Consider the following 22,454-nt stretch of genomic DNA (forward strand, 5'->3'; position numbering starts at 1 on the left):
GGAAAAGGGTGAGGATGGAGGAAAGGAAAAGGGTGAGGATGGAGGAAAGGAAAAGGGTGAGGATGGAGGAAAGGAAAAGGGTGAGGATGGAGGAAAGGAAAAGGGTGAGGAAGGAGGAAAGGAAAAGGGTGAGGAAGGAGGAAAGGAAAAGGGTGAGGAAGGAGGAAAGGAAAAGGGTGAGGAAGGAGGAAAGGAAAAGGGTGAGGAAGGAGGAAAGGAAAAGGGTGAGGAAGGAGGAAAGGAAAAGGGTGAGGAAGGAGGAAAGGAAAAGGGTGAGGAAGGAGGAAAGGAAAAGGGTGAGGAAGGAGGAAAGGAAAAGGGTGAGGAAGGAGGAAAGGAAAAGGGTGAGGAAGGAGGAAAGGAAAAGGGTGAGGAAGGAGGAAAGGAAAAGGGTGAGGAAGGAGGAAAGGAAAAGGGTGAGGAAGGAAGAAAGGAAAAGGGTGAGGAAGGAAGAAAGGAAAAGGGTGAGGAAGAAAGAAAGGAAAAGGGTGAGGAAGAAAGAAAGGAAAAGGGTGAGGAAGGAAGAAAGGAAAAGGGTGAGGAAGGAAGAAAGGAAAAGGGTGAGGAAGGAAGAAAGGAAAAGGGTGAGGATGGAAGAAAGGAAAGGGAAGGAAAGGGTGAGGAATAAGGGAGAAAGGGTGGGAAATGAAGGAGGAAAAGGGTGAGGAATGAAGGAGAAACGTTAAAGAAAAAAAAAGGTAGGAATTTCCATTGACATGATCAAAATGAACATGTCACTGATTTCTTTATACATTTCCTTACTTTTAGCTTCGTGGTGACATCACGTTTGGAGAGTTTGCGCAGGACCATTCGGAAATCTGCATCAACAAGATTGTCAACCTCTTCTGCCCCCTGCACGGCAGGGACATAACCCAGGTCACTTTGTGCTGTACCAAAGCCAATAAAACCGGGTACTGTGCCACTTTCCTTAGCAAGAAGCTCTGCGGCCCTTCCGCTGCTTGATGGCTACAAAACCAAAAAACACCAAATGGACTTTAAAGTAACAGATTGTTGAATACATAGACTGGATGATATAAAGCAATAACACCTGCGGAGATTTCTCACCCAGTCTGGACAAAACTCTGTACTGTAACAGTGGGGCGACTATGTAACCCCCATAACATCCCAAATCACAATAAGATACCTGGATAGTGCTGCAGACATTGTAGACGGGAGGACAACATGTAGTTCCCTCGGTAATGAGTATGCTTTACATGAGCGGTCTGCAAACTGCGGCTCTCCAGCTGCTGCAAAACTACAACTCCCAGCAAGACCGGATGCGAATCGTTCTAGTAATCCTTTGATAGTACCAGATTTTATATTAGCCTTTTTTTTTTTTTTTTATTGTTTTCTACCCTTACAAATACATATAATCCAGAACTCAGGAAGATACATAAAACTAATATAATACAATTCTCCGTTCGGGACCACCGGAGCAGAGAGCCCAGTAATAAAGCGGAGTCACCAAAACCGGAATGAATATCTCGGGTGCCCATTTCTAGTTCTGGACTGGTCCTCTAGCACAAGAGGTGCGGGGCTCTATGTGCCTCATGCCCCATAATGCAACTTGTGTGTGATAGGAGTTGTGCAACTTTTTCCAAGTTATTTCCATTGCGCTCTATGGTGTACGGTGAAGAAACACTGCGGTCACCTATAAAGGACACAATGATTTTCTATGCATGGCCAAGTAGTACAAATCATCTGCCAATGACCTCTGCTGCTCAGGATGCACTCCCTGTGCCAACCAACTCAGACTACCTGGAGCGGAGGTGGAACTACAAATCCCAGCATGCCCAGCAGCTGAATGCTGCCAGGCCCGGGCCTGTATGTTCTCCAGCTGACAGAACATGGTCAATGCCGTGCCCTCCGCCCTTCCCCTGGGGCTCTCTGGATGACTCACCCGGACATTTCCTTTGGTCCTCTGCTTATTCTTTCCCCCCATCCTCAGCTTCACACCGGGACCGGCGACTCACACTGACCCGCCACTTCTGTACAACCGGATCGGCGATCGATTACTTCTTGCGAAGTCATTTCAATGCGTCATCAGTAACTGCGAGCACGCTGCCCTACTTCCGCCCTCAGTTTATCGATTCTATCGGCATTCTGCTGGTACAGTGATGTCTGGAGACGTCCTAGTGGATTTGTGGTCTAGTTTCTTGTATTCTATTTATCTATTTTATGAATTTGTAGCAGTATAATAAGAGAAGCTAGTACAAGAATCCACTATGACTTTTTGTGTGTCTGTGTGGGGAAGGGGTTAAAAAATGAAGTGGGCACGGAAAAATTTATTTTTGGTTCTTACACTTGGTATTGCTTATATAGCATATATATATTGCAAATTGTATAGTGGACAACTTTTAAGAAGGGAGACTGAATGTGCAGAATGATGGGGGTTATATACAGGGATGACGGGGTTTATATACAGGGATGTTGGGGTTATATACAGTGATGATGGAGATTACATACAGGAATGATGAGTTATATACAGGGATGATGGGGTTACATACATGGATGATTATGGTTATATACAGGGTTGATGGGGGTTATATACAGAGATGTTGGGGTTTTCATTCTAAGCCATGAATAAGGACGGAGACACCATCCGAAACGCGTAGGCTACCTACCTCTAAACCTATCATTGCAAGATATATTACATACGCTAATGAAAATCTTCTTTTAACTAAGAACTATTAAAACTTGGAAAAAGTTTCCTTTTAACCTCTGTCAGCGCTGGATCCAACCATCCTTTCCTACAAAACAACTTATATACAGGGATGATGGGGTTACATACATGGATGATTATGGTTATATACAGGGTTGATGGGGGTTATATACAGAGATGTTGGGGTTATATACAGGGATGATTGCTGGCTGGTATATACAGGAAAGATGGGGTTATATACAGGGATGATGGAAATTATATGCAGAAATGATGGGGGTTATATACAGGGACCCCATATACCCGTATATAACCCACATCATACGCATATATAACCCTCATCATCCCCGTATATTACCCCTTCAACCCTGTATATAACCCCCATCATCCGTGTATTTAAACCCCCAGAATCCCTGTATATTACCCGCATCATCCGTAGGCACTGTCCATTTGCTGTGGCGCACTGGCATTGAGACTAAACAAAAGGTAAATGTGGCGGGTATTGAGGTGGAAATAAAGAGCAAATGGGGCGGGCATTGAGGATGCTGTGGACCAAAAGCATGCCTCAAACTCAGGTATATGGCAGAAGTCCAGCGGAATCAGCTGACATCTCGACATGAGTAGTATTAGCCTATCTCCTCCAGAGGTATCTGAGGGCTGCGGGCATCCCTGCTCTAATGGGTGAGATCGATATTATTATCGATCTCACACATTTAACCCCTCAGATGAGGCGCTCAATAGCGTGCGCCGCATCTGAGTTATTTTGGAGAGCGGGAGGGAGCTCCCTCTCATCCCACTGACACCCGGAGATAAGATCGCCGAGTGTCTGTGTCTCCGATGGCAGCCGGGGGCCTAATAAAGCCCCCCAGGTCTGCCTGTAGTGAATGCCTGCTAGGTCATGCCTCTGGCCACTTTTCCCCCTTACAAACTGCTTTATTATTAAAAAACAAAATAAAGTTAAAAAGTTACACATATTTGGTATCGCCGCGTCCATAACAACCCCGACTATAAACTTATTACATCATTTAACCCGCACGGTGAATGTCGTAAAAAAATAAAATAAAAACCATGCAAAAATTGCTGTTTTCTTTGAATCCAGCCTTAAATAAAATGTGATAAAAAGTGATCAAAAAGTCGCATCTACTCCAAAATGGTACCGATAAAAACTACAAGTCGTCCCGCAACACAAAATCCCTCACACAACCGCATTGGCAAAAAAATTAAATAGTTATGGCTCTTCAAATATGGAGACACAAAAACAAATAATTTTGAAAAAAAAGTGTTTTCACTGTGTAAAAGTAGTAAAACATACAAAATCAATACAAATTTGGTATCGTTGCAATCGCAACAACCCGCTGAATAAAGTTATTGTGTTATTTATACCACACGGTAAACGGCGTAAATTTAGGACGCAAAAAAGTGTGGCGAAATTGCAGGTTTTTTTCTATTCCCCCCCAAAAAAAGTTAATAAAAGTTAATCAATAAATTCTATGTACCCCAAAATGGTGCTATTTAAAATGACAACTTGTCCCGCAAAAAACAAGACCTTTACAGCTATATCGATATAAATAAAAAAGTTATAGCCCTTTGAATTAGACGATGGAAAAACGTAAAAAATGGCTTTGTCATTAAGGTCTAAAATAGGCTGGTCATTAAGGGGTTAAATGTGGATTATCCACTAAGGGTTTACAAATAATGTCTATGGGATTAAATTCTTACCCTCTCTCTAGTATGTAACTATTTTTTATTTTTTTTATCTAGCATGTCAGTCGTAGGTAAATTTTCCTCCTATTTGAGATTTTCCCCTTGGATCCTGTTAGCATGAGTAGTGGTTGATGGAATATTATGTGTGTTAGCCTTATATATCTCTCTACCAGTGGCGTAGCTATAGGGGTCGCAGCGGTCGCAATTGCGACCGGGCCTAGAAGCCAGGGGGGCCCGCAGCCCCCCCCCCCCCACCACATCAATGAAAAGTTACTATAGTAACTGGGGCCTATGTAATAAACTACACGGGCCTCTGTTACTATAGTAACTGACAGTACTTACCCCTCCTCTTCCTGGAGCGCATCGGAGGTTCTGACATCACAGCGCTGTGCGCAGCATCCCGACACTTGATGGAGTGAGGACCTGCAGCCGAAGAGGTGAGTTTAATGTTAGTGTTTTTCTGATGGGTTGGGGTCAGACACCCGGGACCCCCGCCAATCAGCTGTTTTGAAGGGGTTGCAGCCGCTCGTACGAGCGCTACTTCCCCTTCATTCCGGTCACTTTCTCACACTGAATCGCCGACACAGACGTGTCAGCGATTCACAGTGTGAGCAAGTGAGGGAAATGAAGGGGAAGCAGCACTCGTACGACCTCTGCACCCCCTACAAGACCGCTGATTGGCAGGGGTCCCGGGTGTCTGACCCCAACCCATCAGCTATTGATGGCCTATACTCAGGATAGGCCATCAATGTTTAGGGACTGGACAACCTTTAAAGCCTACCGTGTGTTAGGCTTAGATACAGGGCCCCAGCTTATACTGCATAGGAATACTGTCTGCTGCACCCTGTATCTAAGCCTACATTAGGCTTAGGTACAGGGTCCAACAAACAGTATCACACATGCACATGGGCCCTCTTCACATCACGGCTGCCCTTCCGTTGAGGGGTTCTGTCTGGTTAACCCCTCGACGTAAAGGAAAACGGAAACCTTAGCTTCCGTTTGCATCACCGTTGATCTCAATGGTGATGGAAACTTTGCTAATGGTTTCCGTTTGTCGCCGTTGTGAACGGGTTCCGTTGCTTTGGCAGAATCAATAGCGCAGTCGACAATGCAAAACAACGGAACCCTGCCACAACGGTGACAAACGGAAATCTTTAGCAATGTTTCCTTCACCATTGAGATCAATGGTGAGGGAAACTGAAGCGGAGGTTTCAGTTTGCCTTTCTGTTGAGGGGTTAACCCGACGGAACCCATCAACGGAAGGGCAGCGGTGATGTGAACAGGCCCTTACTAATTTTTTTTGTTTTATTTTTGTTTTTTTTTACAGGTTCGATTGTTGGACTACGTCGGATTCGAGGACTACTTCGATGACGGCTTTTTTATTCTCAATAAAGTGGTTAATGAGAGTGGTGTGGGGGTGTTTTATTTCAATAAATAAATTTTTTCTATGTCTGTATTTTTTTTTAACTTTATCGCTGCCAACTTACTAATGGCCGCTGACAGATTGACAGCATCCATTACTAAGGCGGGGCTTAGTGTTAGCCTGAGAAAAGGCTAATACTAACCCCCATTATTACCCAAGTACCCACCGCCACCAGGGGTGCCAGGAATAGTCGGGTACGATGCAGTACCCGACCATCTGTAGTGATGGTTGGGCACTGGGGTGACCGCAGGCTGGTATTATTAGGCTGGGAAAGGCCAAAAACAATGGCCCTTCCCACCCTGGTAATACTAGCCTGCTGCCGCTGTGTTGTATCTGGCTGGTTATGAAAAATGCGGGGGACCCCACGTAATTTTTTTTTAAATAAATAATTGGACAGCACCATCTGGGTTTCCCCCATTTTTATAACCAGCCAGATACAACATAGCAGCAGCAGGCTAGCGTTACCAGGGTGGGAAGGGTCACCGTTTTTGGCCTTTCCCAGCCTAATAATACCAGACTGCGGCCGCCCCAGTGCCCCTCTGTCACTACAGATGGTCGGGTACTAGGTTCACACGACCTATTTTCAGACGTAAACGAGGCGTATTATGCCTCGTTTTACGCCTGAAAATGCAGGGCTCTTCTTTGCCACGTAATTTGAGCTGTTCTTCATTGAACTCAATGAAGCACAGCTCAAGATTTGCGAGCGTCTCAGACGGCTCGCAAAATGCGAGGAGGAGCATTTACGTGTGAAACGAGGCAGCTGTTAACAGTCTGTCTTTTCACACGTAAATGCCTCTCATCGTGTGAACATACCCTTATCCTATCATGTGTGATACTGTTTGTTGAGCCAATGTATCTTAGGCTGGGTTCACACGACCTATTTTCAGACGTAAACGAGGCGTATTATGCCTCGTTTTACGCCTGAAAATGCAGGGCACTTCTTTGCCACGTAATTTGAGCTGTTCTTCATTGAACTCAATGAAGCACAGCTCAAGATTTGCGAGCGTCTCAGACGGCTCGCAAAATGCGAGGAGGAGCATTTACGTGTGAAACGAGGCAGCTGTTAACAGTCTGTCTTTTCACACGTAAATGCCTCTCATCGTGTGAACATACCCTTATCCTATCATGTGTGATACTGTTTGTTGAGCCAATGTATCTTAGGTTGGGTTCACACTACCTATTTTCAGGCGTAAACGAGGCGTATTATGCCTCGATTTACGCCTGAAAATGCAGGGCACTTCTTTGCCACGTAATTTGAGCTGTTCTTCATTGAACTCAATGAAGCACAGCTCAAGATTTACGAGCGTCTCAGACGGCTCGCAAAATGCGAGGAGGAGCATTTACGTGTGAAACGAGGCAGCTGTTAACAGTCTGTCTTTTCACACGTAAATGCCTCTCATCGTATGAACATACCCTTATCCTATCATGTGTGATACTGTTTGTTGAGCCAATGTATCTTAGGTTGGGTTCACACTACCTATTTTCAGGCGTAAACGAGGCGTATTATGCCTCGTTTTACGCCTGAAAATGCAGGGCACTTCTTTGCCACGTAATTTGAGCTGTTCTTCATTGAACTCAATGAAGCACAGCTCAAGATTTACAAGCGTCTCAGACGGCTCGCAAAATGCGAGGAGGAGCATTTACGTGTGAAACGAGGCAGCTGTTAACAGTCTGTCTTTTCACACGTAAATGCCTCTCATCGTGTGAACATACCCTTATCCTATCATGTGTGATACTGTTTGTTGAGCCAATGTATCTTAGGTTGGGTTCACACTACCTATTTTCAGGCGTAAACGAGGCATATTATGCCTCGATTTACGCCTGAAAATACGGCTCCAATACGTCGGCAAACATCTGCCCATTCATTTGAATGGGTTTGCCGACGTACTGTGCAGACAACCTGTCATTTACGCGTCGTCGTTTGACAGCTGTCAAACGACGACACGTAAAATGACTGCCTCGTCAAAGAAGTGCAGAGCACTTATATACATTATATGCAGGACACTTCTTTGAAACCTAATTTGAGCCTTTCTTCATTGAAGTCAGTGAAGAACAGCTCATGATCACGGGCGTCAAAGACGCCTCGCAAAATGCGAGGAGGAGCTTTTACGTCTGAAACGACGCAGCTGTTTTCTCCTGAAAACGGTCTGTCTTTTCAGACGTAAAAGCCAGTTCTCGTGTGCACATACCCTTAGGGTATGTGCAAACGAGAACTGGCTTTTACGTCTGAAATGAAATGGCGTCTTTGACGGCCGAACATTTGAGCTGTTCTTCATTGAATTCAATAAACGGCTCAAATTAAGTTTCAATTAAGTGTCCTGCATATAATGTATATAAGTGCCCTGCACTTCTTTGACGAGGCAGTCATTTTACGCGTCGTCGTTTGACAGCTGTCAAACGACGACGCGTAAATGACAGGTCGTCGGCACAGTACGTCGGCAAACCCATTCAAATGAATGGGCAGATGTTTGCCGACGTATTATAGCCGTATTTTCAGGCGTAAATCGAGGCATTATACGCCTCGTTTACGCCTGAAAATAGGTCGTGTGAACTCAGCCTAAGGCTATGTTCACACGCTGAGCCAAAAACGTCTGAAAATACGGAGCTGTTTTCAAGGGAAAACAGCACCTGATTTTCAGACATTTTTTGAGCAACTCGCGTTTTTCGTGCCGTTTTCGCGCCGTTTTTTCGACCGTTTTTGGAGCTGTTTTTAATAGAGTCTATGAGAAAACGGCTCCAAAAACGGCCCAAGAAGTGTCCTGCACTTCTTTTGACGAGGCTGTAAGGCTATGTTCACACGGCAGCGTCCGTAACGGCTGAAATTACGGGGCTGTTTTCAGGAGAAATCAGCTCCGTAATTTCAGCCGTAATGGCATGTTCAGGCGCTTTTTCGCTGTGTCCATTACGGACGTAATTGGAGCTGCTTTTCCATCGAGTCAATGGAAAACGGCTCCAATTACGTCTGAAGAAGTGACATGCACTTCTTTGACGCGGGCGTATTTTTTACGCGCCACCTTTTGACCGTGTGCACAAAACATCGTAAGACCCATTCTAATGAATGGACAGATGTTTGCCAACGCTAATGAGCTGCATTTTCGGACGTAATTCGAGGGTTAAAACGCCCGAATTACGTCCGTAAATAGGCCGTGTGAACATACCCTAATTTTACGCGTCGTCTTTTGACAGCGACGCGTAAAATGACAGGTCGTCGGCACAGTACATCGGCAAACCCATTGAAAGCAATGGGCAGATGTTTGCCGACGTATTGGAGCCGTCTTTTCAGGTGTAATTCGAGGCGTAAAACGCCTCCATTACGCCTGAAAATAGGTCGTGTGAACCCAACCTAAGGCTGGTTTCAACACGACCTATTTTCAGGCGTAAACGAGGCGTATTATGCCTCGATTTACGCCTGAAAATACGACTACAATACGTCGGCAAACATCTGCCCATTCATTTGAATGGGTTTGCCGACGTACTGTGCCGACGACCAGTAATTTACGCGTCGTTGTTTGACAGCTGTCAAACGACGACGCGTAAAATGACTGCCTTGTCAAAGAAGTGCAGGACACTTCTTTGAAACGTAATTTGAGCCGTTTTTCATTGAAGTCAATGAAGAACAGCTCAATATTACGGACGTCAATGACGCCTCGCAAAATGCGAGGAGGAGCTTTTACGTCTGAAACAACGCAGCTGTTTTCTCCTGAAAACAGTCTGTAATTTCAGAGGTAAAAGCCAGTTATCGTGTGCACATACCCTAATCCTATAATGTGTGCTACTGTCTGCTAAGCCACTGTATCTAATCTTATCCATATCTTTAGGGTCGTAGTGCTATAGATATGCTGTCTTATATATATATATATATATATATATATATGCACATATTCATACACGCACACATTTTTTTTTTGGGGGGGGGGCACATATGTATTGGGGCTATTCCCCCTGATTTTTAAGTCCTTAGTGACGCCCCGGCTGCTAGTGCTGCATTGTTGGATCATTTAGGAGACCCAGAGATGCAGCTGAAAGCTGCGGACCGTCGGCCATGAGAAGTTTGGGGGGGGGCCCAAGAAGAACCTTTGCATCGGGGCCCATGAGCCTTTAGCTACGCCCCAGGTCTCTACAGATGTCTGTATTGTGCCATTTTCCTACTTTTTTCTCTTTTTAGATTGATATTATACCATGTGCCTGGATACATATGATCTGGAATTGGAAAGTCTGGACTCATATACTGCTGTTGATAATCTTCCCTTAATAATTGCGCTTCTAATACAGTGAAGGAAATAAGTATTTGATCCCTTTCTGATTTTGTATCTTTGCCCACTGTCAAAGTCATGAACAGTCTAGAATTTTTAGGCTAGGATAATTTTACCAGTGAGAGATAGATTATATAAAAAAACAAAACAGAAAATCACATTGTCAAAATTATATATATTTATTTGCATTGTGCACAGAGAAATAAGTATTTGATCCCCTACCAACCATTAAAGGGAATGTGTTGCCAGAAAAACATGTTTTTTTTTTTTTTAATTAAACATTTAGTGTGTAGGTGATTAAACATTGTTCAAATTTTTTTTATTTTTTTCACGAGTCAGGAAATATTATAAATTCGATTCTAATTTATAATATTTCCCAATGCTGGTCACTAGATGGAGCTATTCCCAAAATTGCAGCATTGCAAAATTGGGTAAAAATCCCTCGCTCTAGTGAGCTCTCAGCATCCCCCCCTCCTTTATCCTGGCTAGTGCCGGGATAAACGAGGGGTTTGAACGGTGTATCCTCCTACACTGTGTGTCGCCATTTTTTGAGCTAACACACAGTGTAGTAGGTTTACATACAGTAGTAAACGTACACAAACACGAACATACATTGAAATCTCTTACCTGCTCCTGCCGCCGCGGCTCCCTCCGGCCCGTCCGCTCCGTCTGCTGCCGCTGGTCCAAGTGCACAAGTCCGGAAGCCGCGACCGGAAGTAGTAATCTTACTGTCCGGCCGCGACTTCCGGTCCACAGGAAAATGGCGCCGACGGCGCCAATTTCAAATTGGACTGTGTGGGAGCGGTGCATGCGCAGTTCCCACACAGACGGCGTACACAGAAGTGGATGGAACGGGAGCCGTTCGCAGTCCCTATGGGACTGTGGCTGCCGTATTCCATGTCTGTATGTGTCGTTAATCGACACATACAGAAATGGAACAAAAAATGGCAGCCCCCATAGGGAAGAAAAAGTGTAAAAATAAGAAAAAGTAAAACACAAACACACAAATAAATATAAACGTTTTTAATAAAGCACTAACATCTTTAACATATGAAAAAAAAATTTGTGATGACACTGTTCCTTTAAGAGTTCCGCCTCCTCCAGACCAGTTACACGCTACAAATCAACAGGGGGCTGTATAGCGTTATCTACAGGGGGGCTGTATGGCGTTATCTACAGGGGGGCTGTATGGCGTTATCTACAAAGGTGGCTGAATGGCGTTATCTACAGGGGGGACTCTGTATGGCGTTATCTACAGGGGGGCTGTATGGCGTTATCTACAGAGGGGGCTGTATGGCGTTCTCATGCCGCGGGCCCCGTAGCAGCCGCTACGGCTGCTACTGCGGTAGTTACGCCACTGCCTTTAGACGTTTCACAGGAATTAAAGCAAAGGAGAAGTGAAATTTACAAATTTAATTTTTTTTTGTAGAAATTCATTTTTAATCAATTTTTTTTGTAACACAGAAGGTTTTACCAGAGAAACGCAACTTAATATTTATTGCCCAGGTTCTGCAGTTTTAGGAAATATCCCACATGTGGCCCTAGTGTGGTAATGGAATGAAACACAGGCCTCAGAAGCAAAGGAGCACCTAGAGGATTTTGGAGCCTTCTTTTTATTAGAATATATTTTAGCACCATGTCATGCTTGAAGGGCCCTTGCGGTGCCAAAACAGTGAAAATACCCCAAAAGTGTCCCCATTTTGGAAACTACAAACCTTAAGGAAATTATCTAGGGGTGTAGCAAGCATTTTGACGCCACAGGTAAATTGCAGAAATTATTGGAATTAGGCCTTAAAAATTAAAATCTAAGTTTTTTCAAAGAAAATGTAGGTTTATCCACAAGGACTAAAGGAAAAAAAGCATGCCAAATTTGTAAAGCAATTTCTCCCGAGTAAAACAATACCGCACGTGTGGTCATAAAGGGCTGTTTGGACACACGGCAGGGCTCAGAAGTGAAAGAGCACTATTTTGCTTTTGGTGCTCAAATTTAGGCCTCATGCACACCAACGTATTTTTCTCCTCCCGTTAATACTGGCGTAAATACGGGTCCATTGTCACACGTATTCCACCAGTATACGGACCCGTGCCCGTAAATACGGTCCCATTGGCACCCGTATCCCACCTGTATTTACAGACCCGTAAAAAAAAGATGGGGGCTGGAAATGATGTCAAAATCATGTCCAAACCCCTTAAAAGGGTCACATGATCGCTAAAACACCTTTTTAGGTGACATTTGTGCAATGAGAGAGCTGTGTGCGATTCCTGTGCTGACATAGTTTGGGATATTGGGGTTTATTTCGCAGCAAGGATGTCAGACACTCGTGTGAATGATGCTCTGCTGTACTGGCTTGTCTCGTGTCGATTTGGACAGCGACCTATGCTGGACGAGGAACCGTTGAGGAAGAAGAGGAGGTATTGGGTTCACCCCATTGTCTTCCAAAGGCCCAAGAAGGGACATTTCCATACCCTATACGATGACCTGCGGAAGCACCCGAAGAAGTTTCACAACTTCTGCCGCATGTCCATCTCCAGCTTTGATCGTCTGTTGTCGGACCTCCATCCCGGAATTACCTTACAGGACACCAACATGTGACGGTGCATCTCTCCGGAGGAAAGACTCATTGTCACCCTCAGGTAAAACACATAATGTCCCCTGTGCCCATTCCTGCCATGCCCTGCGACAGTTAGTAGAACTGTACATGTCCCCTGTGCCCATTCCCGTCATGTCATGCATAACCATATTTGTCCCCTGTGTGAAACTGATGTCCTGTTACCCTGTACCAGCAGTACTAATTTTTTGATGGCTTTCGTGACAGATTCCTGGCAACCGGCAACTCATTTGCATCACTGCATTTTGAGTTTTTGCTGGGTTGCTCAACTATTTTGCAGATCATCCGTCTGACCTGCCAAGTCATCTTGCAGCGTCTGAGAGCGTCGGTGATGCCACAGCCCAAGGCAGAAGATTGGCTACGGATTGTTGAAGGCTTCTACCAATCTGCACAGTTTCCCAACTGTGTGTGTGTGGGAGGGCTGGATGGGAAACACATTCATGTGAAGAAGCCGCCTCACTCTGGGTCCCTATATTACCATTACAAAAAGTTTTTCTCTGTGGTGCTGTGGCCTTGGCTGACAGAGACTACCGGTTTGTGATTGTTGATATAGGGGCCTATGGGAGCTTCTCGGATGCTGGCATCTTCAGAGCTTCCCGAATGGGTGAACATCTTCAGTCCAATCAGCTTGCCATTCCTGAACCAAGACAACTACCTGGATCTTCCAGTCCACCAGCGCCATTTGTCATCGTGGCAGATGAAGGTTTTGGCCTATCACGCCATGTGTTGCGCCCATTCCCCCGCCGGAGGAGCATTTTTAATTACCGGCTCACCAGTGCGAGACGGTAGGTGGAATGTGCCTTTGGGATTCTGAGCAACAAATGGCGTTTATTCCAGAGCCCCCTTCAATTGGATCCCCAGAGTGTGATGCTGGTTATCCAAGCCAGCGTCATTCTGCACAATTTTTGCAGGATTAACGAGTCAACACTAGACATTGACCTGGACGATGTACCTGCAAATTCTTGCGTGTATGTGGACAACACCCTACATGGAAGACCCGGAGCAGCAGGACTGTTGATGCAGGAATTCTATGCAGACTATTTTGTGTCCTCTGCTGGGGCGGACCCTTGGCAGATAGATGCAATCCACGGCGCAAATTAGTTGGATATGGAAAGTTATCATTTTTTAATTGGTTCCGGACTGTTTATTTTAGTTAGTTTATCCTGGTTGGAGTTATTAGTTAGGGACTCGCAAGCCAATGAGGACCCTTGACGTGGGTTGCGAGCTTATGTATTTCTGCCGCAATACCATTGTATGTTATGTAAGTTAATGGTAAAAGGAATTGTGTGCGGAAATACATACCAATAATATTATGATACCTTCACTTTTTCAATAAATAAAAATGCAAACACATTGACAATGTTACATTTGGGTGTTGGTTAAAAATCACACACATTCACAAAAAAATTTTTTTAAAAATCCATACCAACATGAAGTGTAATGTGGTAATCTACATACAACGTTCGTTCCCATACATGTGAAAATGTATTTGACCTAATAAGCATAAAAAAAGACAATGCAAAGTATTTTGGTGCAACAAATTTTTTAGTAAAACAAGCACAAATGAAAAAACAACAACAAAACAAGGGTGTAAAACAAAATAAAACTACAAACGGACAAAGTCCTCATTCGAAGGCACCACCACGTTAGCACCTTGCAGTTCCGCCCCCTGCACTTGCTGGTACGCATATTGGCCACCAGAAAACTGTCCGGGGGAAGAGAATGTTGGACGATCCTGGCTGAATTGTGGCTGGGAGGAGGGCACATATCCACGATAGGTCGATGCACACGGCGGCGGTGGGGGTGGAGTGCTGATAGCGGAAAAATGCATGACATGCCTGCTCCGATGAAACTCTATTGCATTGCAGAGTTCCATCAGAGCAGGATTGTTTATGAATGTGTCAATGACACCAAGGATTGCCGATTGGCAGCGAAGGTGCCTTTCAGACGGCATACTTTTGAGGTGTTGAGCGACGGTTTTGCCAAAATCGTCCTCCAAACTGTCCTCAGATCTTCGTTGTAGATGTGCCAGCACTTGCGTGTCTATAGACGATAGTCTCTCCCCTTCCTGTTGTTTGCGATTATGACGACGTCGTGGTGGGGGCGATGTCCTATCCTCAGGCACAGGCGTATTTTCCTCTGTATTCGTGGTCCTGGACAGAGACTCCACCAACGTAACGTCAGAGTCAAGTTCTTGAACATTATCGCTAGTTCTATGTTTAAAAAAAAAATGATTGAATCAGTTCAATATAGGTTGCTAAAATATTATTAAAGCTTTTATAAAGGAGATTAAAAAAATGATGTATAGAGCTATGCGATGTCACACAGGTATCTGTGGGACATACCATATCCCCATGCGTTACATGTAAACACAATGTCAAGAATAACATGTCCCCTGCCAAAATAGCATGGTGTGACGGATGGGGCTATGCGATTTCACAACAGGTATCTGTGGGACATACCATATCCCCATGCGTTACATGTAAACACAATGTCAAGAATAACATGTCCCCTGGCAACATAGCAAGGTGTGACGGATGGGGCTATGCAATGTCATACAGGTATCTGTGGGACATAACATATCCCCATGCATTTAAATTGAACACAATAGCATGTGACATTTGACATAATTGTATACTTACGGCCCAATGTCCATCACAGCTTTCAAGAACTGTAGCTGTTGTGTAAATATATACGGCCTTTTTGTCAGCTGTCCTTCGCCGCTGCGGCCTTTCGACACCATCTCGCGGTGGAATTGGTCGCGACAGGTGCTCCATGGTGACTTAGCATTAGACACTGTGGGGGGAAAAAAAACCAGAATTGTAGCATACATTTGAATTAAAACTAAGGGTGATTGCAATAACATTTGGGGGGAGAGGGTGGCAACTTACCTAGTGTGTGACGCTCTCTCACCGTCGCCGACTCCCATTCCTCAGGATGGAGGGACTTCACCACCTTGTTCCACGCTTGCTCCTTTGCCACAGTATCTTTATACTTCTCCAGGCGTTTGTCTCATATCACTAGTCTTCGACAAAGGAAATGAGGCTCTCCCCTTGTACTTTTGTCAGTGCCATTTTTGTAACACTTTCTCTTCATCCACTCTTATAATAAATGAAGGCTGTGGCCTGCAGACAGGGAAATCCCCTGACGTCACCTAGCAACGCTCCCGTAATTACGGGTGCACACACGTAGCCACCCGTAATTACGGGAGCCCCATAGACTTCTATGGGACTGCCCGTGCCATTATTACGGCCTGAAATAGGACATGTTCTATATTTTTCAACGTCACGGGCACCTTCCCGTAAGCATACGGGAAGGTACCCGTGGCCAATAGAACTCTATGGGCCCGTAATTACGGTTTTTACGATCGTGTGCATGAGGCCTTAGCAGGAATGGTTTGCGGAGGCCATATCGCATTTGCAAAGCCCCTGAGAGGACAAAACAGTGGAAACCCCCCACAAGTGGCCCCATTTTGGACACTACACCCATTGAGGAAATTATCTAGAGGTATAGAGAGCATTTTGACCGTACAGGTTTTTTTCAGAAATTATTGGAATTAGGCCGTAAAAATTAAAATCTACATTGTTTCAAAGCAAATGTAGGTTTAGCTATTTTTTTTTTTTCATTTCCACAAGGACTATAGGAGAAAAATAAAAATTTATAAAGCAATTTCTCCCGAGTACGGCAATACGCCATATGTGGTAATACACTGCTGTTTGGGTACACAGTAGGGCTCAGAAGGGAAGGAGTGCCATTTGGCTTTTGGAGTGCAGATTTTGCTGGACTGGTTTCTGGGCGATATGTCGCATTTGCAAAGCCCCTGTGGGACCAAAGCAGTGGAAACCCCCCAGAAGTGACCACATTTTGAAAACTACACCCCTCAAGGTATTCACCTAGGGATGTAGTGAGCATGTTAACCCCCGCAGGTGTTTTGCAGAAATGAGTGTGCACTCGATGTTGCAGAGTGAAAATGGGATTTTTTCCATAGATATGCAAATATGTGGTGCCCAGCTTGTGCCACCATAACAAGAGAGCGCTCTAATTATTGTGCTGTGTTTCCCAGTTTTAGAAACACCCTACATGTGGCCCTAATCTTTTGCCTGGACATTCGACCAGGCTCAGGAGTGAAAGAGTACCATGCGAAATTGAGGCCTAATTTGGCGATTTACAAAGTATTGGTTCACAATTGCAGGGCTCAGATGGGAAATAATAAAAGAAACCCCATTTTGGAAACTGCTCCCCTCAAGGCATTTATTAAGAGGTGTAGTGAGCATCTTCACCCCACAGGTCTTTTCCATAAATGATTATGCTGCGGATGGTGCAAAGTAAAAATTTACATTTTTCCCTAGATATGCCAATTCAGTGGCAAATATGTAGTGTCCAGCTTATGCCACTGGAGACACACACCCCAAAAATCGTTAAAAGGGTCATCCCTGGTTTGGTGATGCCATATATGTGGAAGTAAAGTGCTGTTTCGGCTGCTGTAGGGTTCAGAGGGAAGGGAGCACCATTTGACTTTTGGAGCGTGGATTTGCTTGGTAGTAGATTTGTTTGAATATTGCTGGTGTTTCCGTTTATAATGTTGGGGCACATGTAAGCCGGGCAGAGTACATCAGGGGCATAGTCAGATGGTATAATAATTGGGTTAAAAAAACCTGTAACATAATCCATAGATGTGTGTTATGCTGTCACCTAATCCTTTCTGCACAGGCCGGTGTCGCACTGATAAATTACCTTTCTTATCCTCCTTTTGGTCCACACTCCGTACCTTTGCAGTTTGGGGAATTTTGCTGGCAAGTGTTGTCCTGGTATAATGCGGGCACCCTCGCTTCCAGCGGATATGTTTGGGCCCTCCCCTTCCTGGTTCCCTAAATTTAGGGCCTTGATAATTCGCCTCTTGAAACAGAAGTAATGTTCCCCTCGGGTCGGCACAGCTGCATATTTTTTCTTTCCTGACTTATGGAAGCCTTAACTAATTTTATTTTTTGATAGATGTAGTAGTATGAGGGCTGTTTTTTTGCGGGATGAGCAGTAGTTTTTATTCGTACCATTTTGGGGTACATGCGACTTTTTGATCACTTTTTATCCTATTTTTTGGGAGGCAAGGGACCAAAAACCTGCAATTCTGCCATAGTTTTTTTAGGGCCGGTGATCTGCTAACAACCTCTAAGATGCAGTGATCGCTGCATCAAAGGGGTTAATGGCAGGGATCGGAGCTAGCTCCGGTTCCTGCCGTTACAGGTGGATGTCAGCTGTAACATACAGCTGACATCCACCGCTGATGACACCGGCTCAGCTCCTGAGCCGGCTCCATCTTGGCGTCGGTTACGGAAGCCTTTCAGGCCCTGCCGCCGGGTGGGGGCTGGAAGTTTTACATGGTAGGCAGACCGGGAGGCCAGTATTAGGCTTCCAGTTGCCATTGCAGCCACCGGAACCCCAGCAATTTCATTGCTGGGGTTCCGATGAGCTGCAAACAGCTTAAATGCAGCAATCGCGTGCGAGCGCTGCATTTAAGGGGTTAATGGCGGGAATCTAAGCTAATTTCAGTCCCAGCCATTACAGCCGGATGTCAGCAGTAAGCCGGATCCAGCGATGGTGGCACCGACTCAGCTTCTGAGCCGGTGTCCACCATTTGTCGCATGGATACGGCAAAATGCGGGAAGCACTAGCTTTCCATGACGTATCCATATGGCAAATGTCGGGAAGGGGTTAAAAGACAAATCATGTACAGCAACTTAAAGCTATATTCATTCTTCAGGTGCATTAACTTGGTGGAATTAGAGGTGAGAAGATCACATCCACCATTCTTTAAATGGCACCGATAGTACACAGCAGTCATATAGAAGTTTGATCCTTATCAGTACGAGGATGAGAGACAGTTCTTCGGCTACTCTTGTGTCAGCGACTGGTCGTAGAGCATTCAAAAGTCGCCTTAAATAAGCAAGGCCATTACTGATGATCCCCTCCCCCAGCTATAACACCGTCCACAAGACCATCTAAAGAGCCATACATCTAGCCAAGTACCTTCTCCTTATATTTACCAGCACAAGTAATATCTCAAATGCTTCTCACTAAACTATTGGAGGTGCGTGCCACAATGGCTGCTATGCCTACTATCATTGTAGTTATTTGCTGGCCATTATTTCCTCGTCCATGTCCTCCTCCGAGGACAGATTTGGAAGGGAACTGATGAAATGGAATTGTGCTAGAAGGAGGCCATCAAAAATGTTATCTGCCTAGCTATGGTGTCCAAATTATTCCCCTATCTCCTTAAAAATTGCCATCACCTCTTAACATAATCAGAAGGAAATTTTTCATCACGAGAGTCTTTACATGGTCTGCCATCTGCCTCATTCTCCAGATTTGTCACTTGGGGTTCGTCCAGAATCAATACACCAGAGAACTGTCTAAATTGCAGTGGACCCATAGGATCTTCAGAAACGTGCGGTTGTAGTGAAAGTTTTGGCTCTTGTCCAGAAGTTTCTGCTTTTATGGAACTTGTCCTGTGGTCTCCAGGAACTGCTAGTGATATAGAATTGAAATTGATCGGAAGTATTTTACTTCTGTTGGATAGATATGAAGTCTCTTTCATTTCATCTATTCTAAATGCATTGTCTGATGGGACCTCCATATTTATATTGGACACAGCACTGGCAATTGAATGTTCATCAATAAAATGACCTATTGATAAGGAGACCATTGTTTGATTACTTGCTTCTCCAGAAAAAATTACTCCTTGGACCTGCAGACTAGGAATAGGCACTGGTGAATTCTCCATGGAAGACTCCTCCCCGGTCAAGGTATTTTTGTCCTTCATGAGTTGTTCCATAATTCTTATAACTGGATTATTTGCAATATATGAAGTATTTTCCTGGACTTCTGCCCTCAATGAGTGACTTTCTTCAACTTCAATGTTTCTCACTGTCTCCGTAAAGACTAGAGATCCCAGGGAAATTAATTCCTTATTTCCATTAAGCACATAATTTGCCTTTGGAAGAGATTTCTGACAAAGGAGAAAACATTTTTAGTATTAGTAAGTATCAGAATGCATTTACAAAAAATTGAGTGGCTACATAATGGTCTTAGGAGACCGAGCAGATCATTTATTCATAATTCTAACAATGGACATATAGTCATGAATCAAACCAGAAGCTCTGTTCCTGAGAGGAGAGGAAGATGACTGCCATGCCATAGCTGCTGGACCTGTCACCTTTCCCGACTGCTACGACAGTGCAGAATCTTCTCAATCTTCAGTAGGTATAACATGGATGACGGCTTCCTTAGGTTATGGACATCAAATCATTAAATACAATGGTACCTTCAGACAACTCAAAGACAGGAACAGTGTATACTGGCTGACAGAGTGGAGTCACAGGCAATAAGTGCTCACCTGTTTGGGCCCAATAATGAATCCACTGTCTCAATCAGCACCACTCCTGGCTCCCGTCTGGACGTCTTGAAGAACCGGGCAGAAACACCAAATGTTACGGCGGTGTAGAATCTTCTCAATCTCCAGTCGGAATAATATGGATAATTGCTTCTTAACCCCTTAATGACCAGCCTATTTTAAACCTTAATGACCAAGCAATTTTTTAAGTTTTTCCATCGTCGCATTCCAAGAGCTATAACCTTTATATTTTTTGCGTCGACATAGCTGTATAAGGTCTTGTTTTTTGCGGGACAAGTTGTATTTTTTAATAGCACCATTTTGAGGTACATATTATTTATTGATTAACTTTTATTAACTTTTTTTTGGGGGGGAATAGAAAAAAACCTGAAATGTCGCCACTCTTTTTCGCGTCTTAAATCTACGCCGTTTACCGTGTGATATAAATAACACAATAACTTTATTCAGTGGGTTGTTACGATTGCAACGATACCAAATTTGTATAGTTTTTGTATGTTTTACTACTTTTACACAGTAAAAACGCTTTTTTTTCAAAATTATTTGTTTTTGTGTCTCCATATTTGAAAAGCCATAAGTTTTTTATTGTTCCGCCGATGCGGTTGTATGAGGGCTTTTTTTTGCGGGAAGACTTGTAGTTTTTATTGGTACCATTTGAGAGTAGATGCGACTTTTTAATCACTTTTTATCACATTTTTTTAAAGTCAGGATTCACAGAAAACAGCAATTTTTCCATAGTTTTTTATTACATTTTTTACGGCGTTCACCGTGCTGGTTAAATAATGTAATAGATTTATAGTCGGGGTCATTACAGACGCGGCGATACCAAATATGCGTGACTTTTTTTCTTTATTTTGGTTTTTTAATAGTAAAGCATTTTGTAAGGGGAAAAGCTGGGTTTTTCATTTTTTTTCACATTTTTTTTAAATTAACTTTATTAAACTTTTTTTTACTTTTTTACTAGTCCCACTAGGGGACTTTAATATGCGATTCTCCGATCGCTATTATAATACACTGCAATACTTTTGTATTGCAGTGTATTACTGCCTGTCCGTTTAAAACAGACAGGCATCTGCAGGGTCATGCCTCCGGCATGACATAGCAGGCATTCGCTACAGGCAGACCTGGGGGCCCTTATTAGGCCCCTGGCTGCCATTGAAGACAAAGAAACTCCGCGATCGTATCGCCGGGTGTCGGTGTGAGAGAGAGGGAGCTCCCTCCCTCTCTCCAAAACCACTCAGATGCGGTGCACGCTATTGTGCACCGCATCTAAGGGGTTAAACGGGTGAGATCGATACTTATATCGATCTCACACGGCAGAGCAGGGACGCCCCCAGCCCTCAGCTGCCTCTGGCAGCTGAGAGCAGGGAGATTTGATGGCTCCCTGCTCTGTTTACTTTATCCTGATGCAGTGCCGTTAAAAAGGCACATGCATCAGAATAAAGCCCGTTAGTGGCCGCCGTTAAAAGGCGTATTGGCGGTCACTAACGGGTTAAGGTTAAAGAGGCGCTGTCACCAGATTATAAGTGCCCTATCTCCTACATAATCTGATCGGCGCTGTAATATAGATTACAACAGTGGTTTTTATTTTGAAAAACTATCATTTAGGACAAAGTTATGAACAATTTTAGATTTATGCTAATTAGCTTCTTAATAGATAACTGGGCGTGTTTTTACTTTTTACCAACTGGGCGTTGTACAGAGGAGTGTATGATGCTGACCAATCAGTGACCAATCAGTGTCATACACGTCTCATTGTTCCAGCCCATTGTAATGGTGATTGTGCAGTGAAAGAAGCTGGGCTGGAAGAATGAGAAGTGTATGACGCTGATTGGTCACTGATTGGTCAGCGTCATACACTTCTCTGTACAACGCCCAGTTGGTAAAAAGTAAAAACACGCCCAGTTATCTATTAAGAAGCTAATTAGCATAAATCTAAAATTGTTCATAACTTTGTCCTAAATGATCGTTTTTCAAAATAAAAATCACTGTTATCTACATTACAGCGCCAATCAGATTATATAGGAGATAGGGCACTTATAATGTGGTGACAGAGCCTCTTTAGGCTGTGTTCACACTGAGTTTTTTGCAGGAGGAAAATTCCTCCTGCAAAAACTGCTCCAGTAGGTTTTTGCACAGTGGTTTGACAAAAACTCGTCAAAACACTCGTCGAGGTTTTTTTTTCCTCTTTCTGACTTATTGAAATGGGGTTTTGGAGGCGGAAACTGCCTCAAGATGGGTCATGACGCTTCTTTTTACTGCGATGCGTTTGTTTTACTCGCGGTAAAAAAACTCGTTCAACTCCCATTGAAATCAATGGGAGGGATTTTGGGGCGGTTTTTGAGGAGTTTTTTGGCGCGGTTTTTGCGTCAAAAAACTCGTAAAAAAAACTCAGTGTGAA

The 22,454-nt window shown here is 44.1% G+C and overlaps 1 protein-coding gene across 1 annotated transcript in view; it reads right to left on the reverse strand.

The window, feature by feature from the left end:
• The window catches only part of LTN1 (listerin E3 ubiquitin protein ligase 1), a 71,717-nt gene extending 69,680 nt beyond the window's left edge, over positions 1 to 2,037 (reverse strand). Inside the window, exons 1-2 of the mRNA XM_075851224.1 lie at positions 1,901 to 2,037; positions 763 to 966 (exon numbers count right to left, since the gene is read on the reverse strand). Of these exons, the coding sequence (XP_075707339.1) occupies positions 763 to 966; positions 1,901 to 1,942 (246 nt within the window). The 5' untranslated portion in view covers positions 1,943 to 2,037. The remainder of the gene's footprint in view (positions 1 to 762; positions 967 to 1,900) is intronic.
• Between the last annotated feature and the right edge of the window lie 20,417 nt (positions 2,038 to 22,454).

This window comes from Rhinoderma darwinii, chromosome 2 (genome assembly GCF_050947455.1).
Source record: "Rhinoderma darwinii isolate aRhiDar2 chromosome 2, aRhiDar2.hap1, whole genome shotgun sequence".
NCBI lineage: Eukaryota > Metazoa > Chordata > Amphibia > Anura > Rhinodermatidae > Rhinoderma > Rhinoderma darwinii.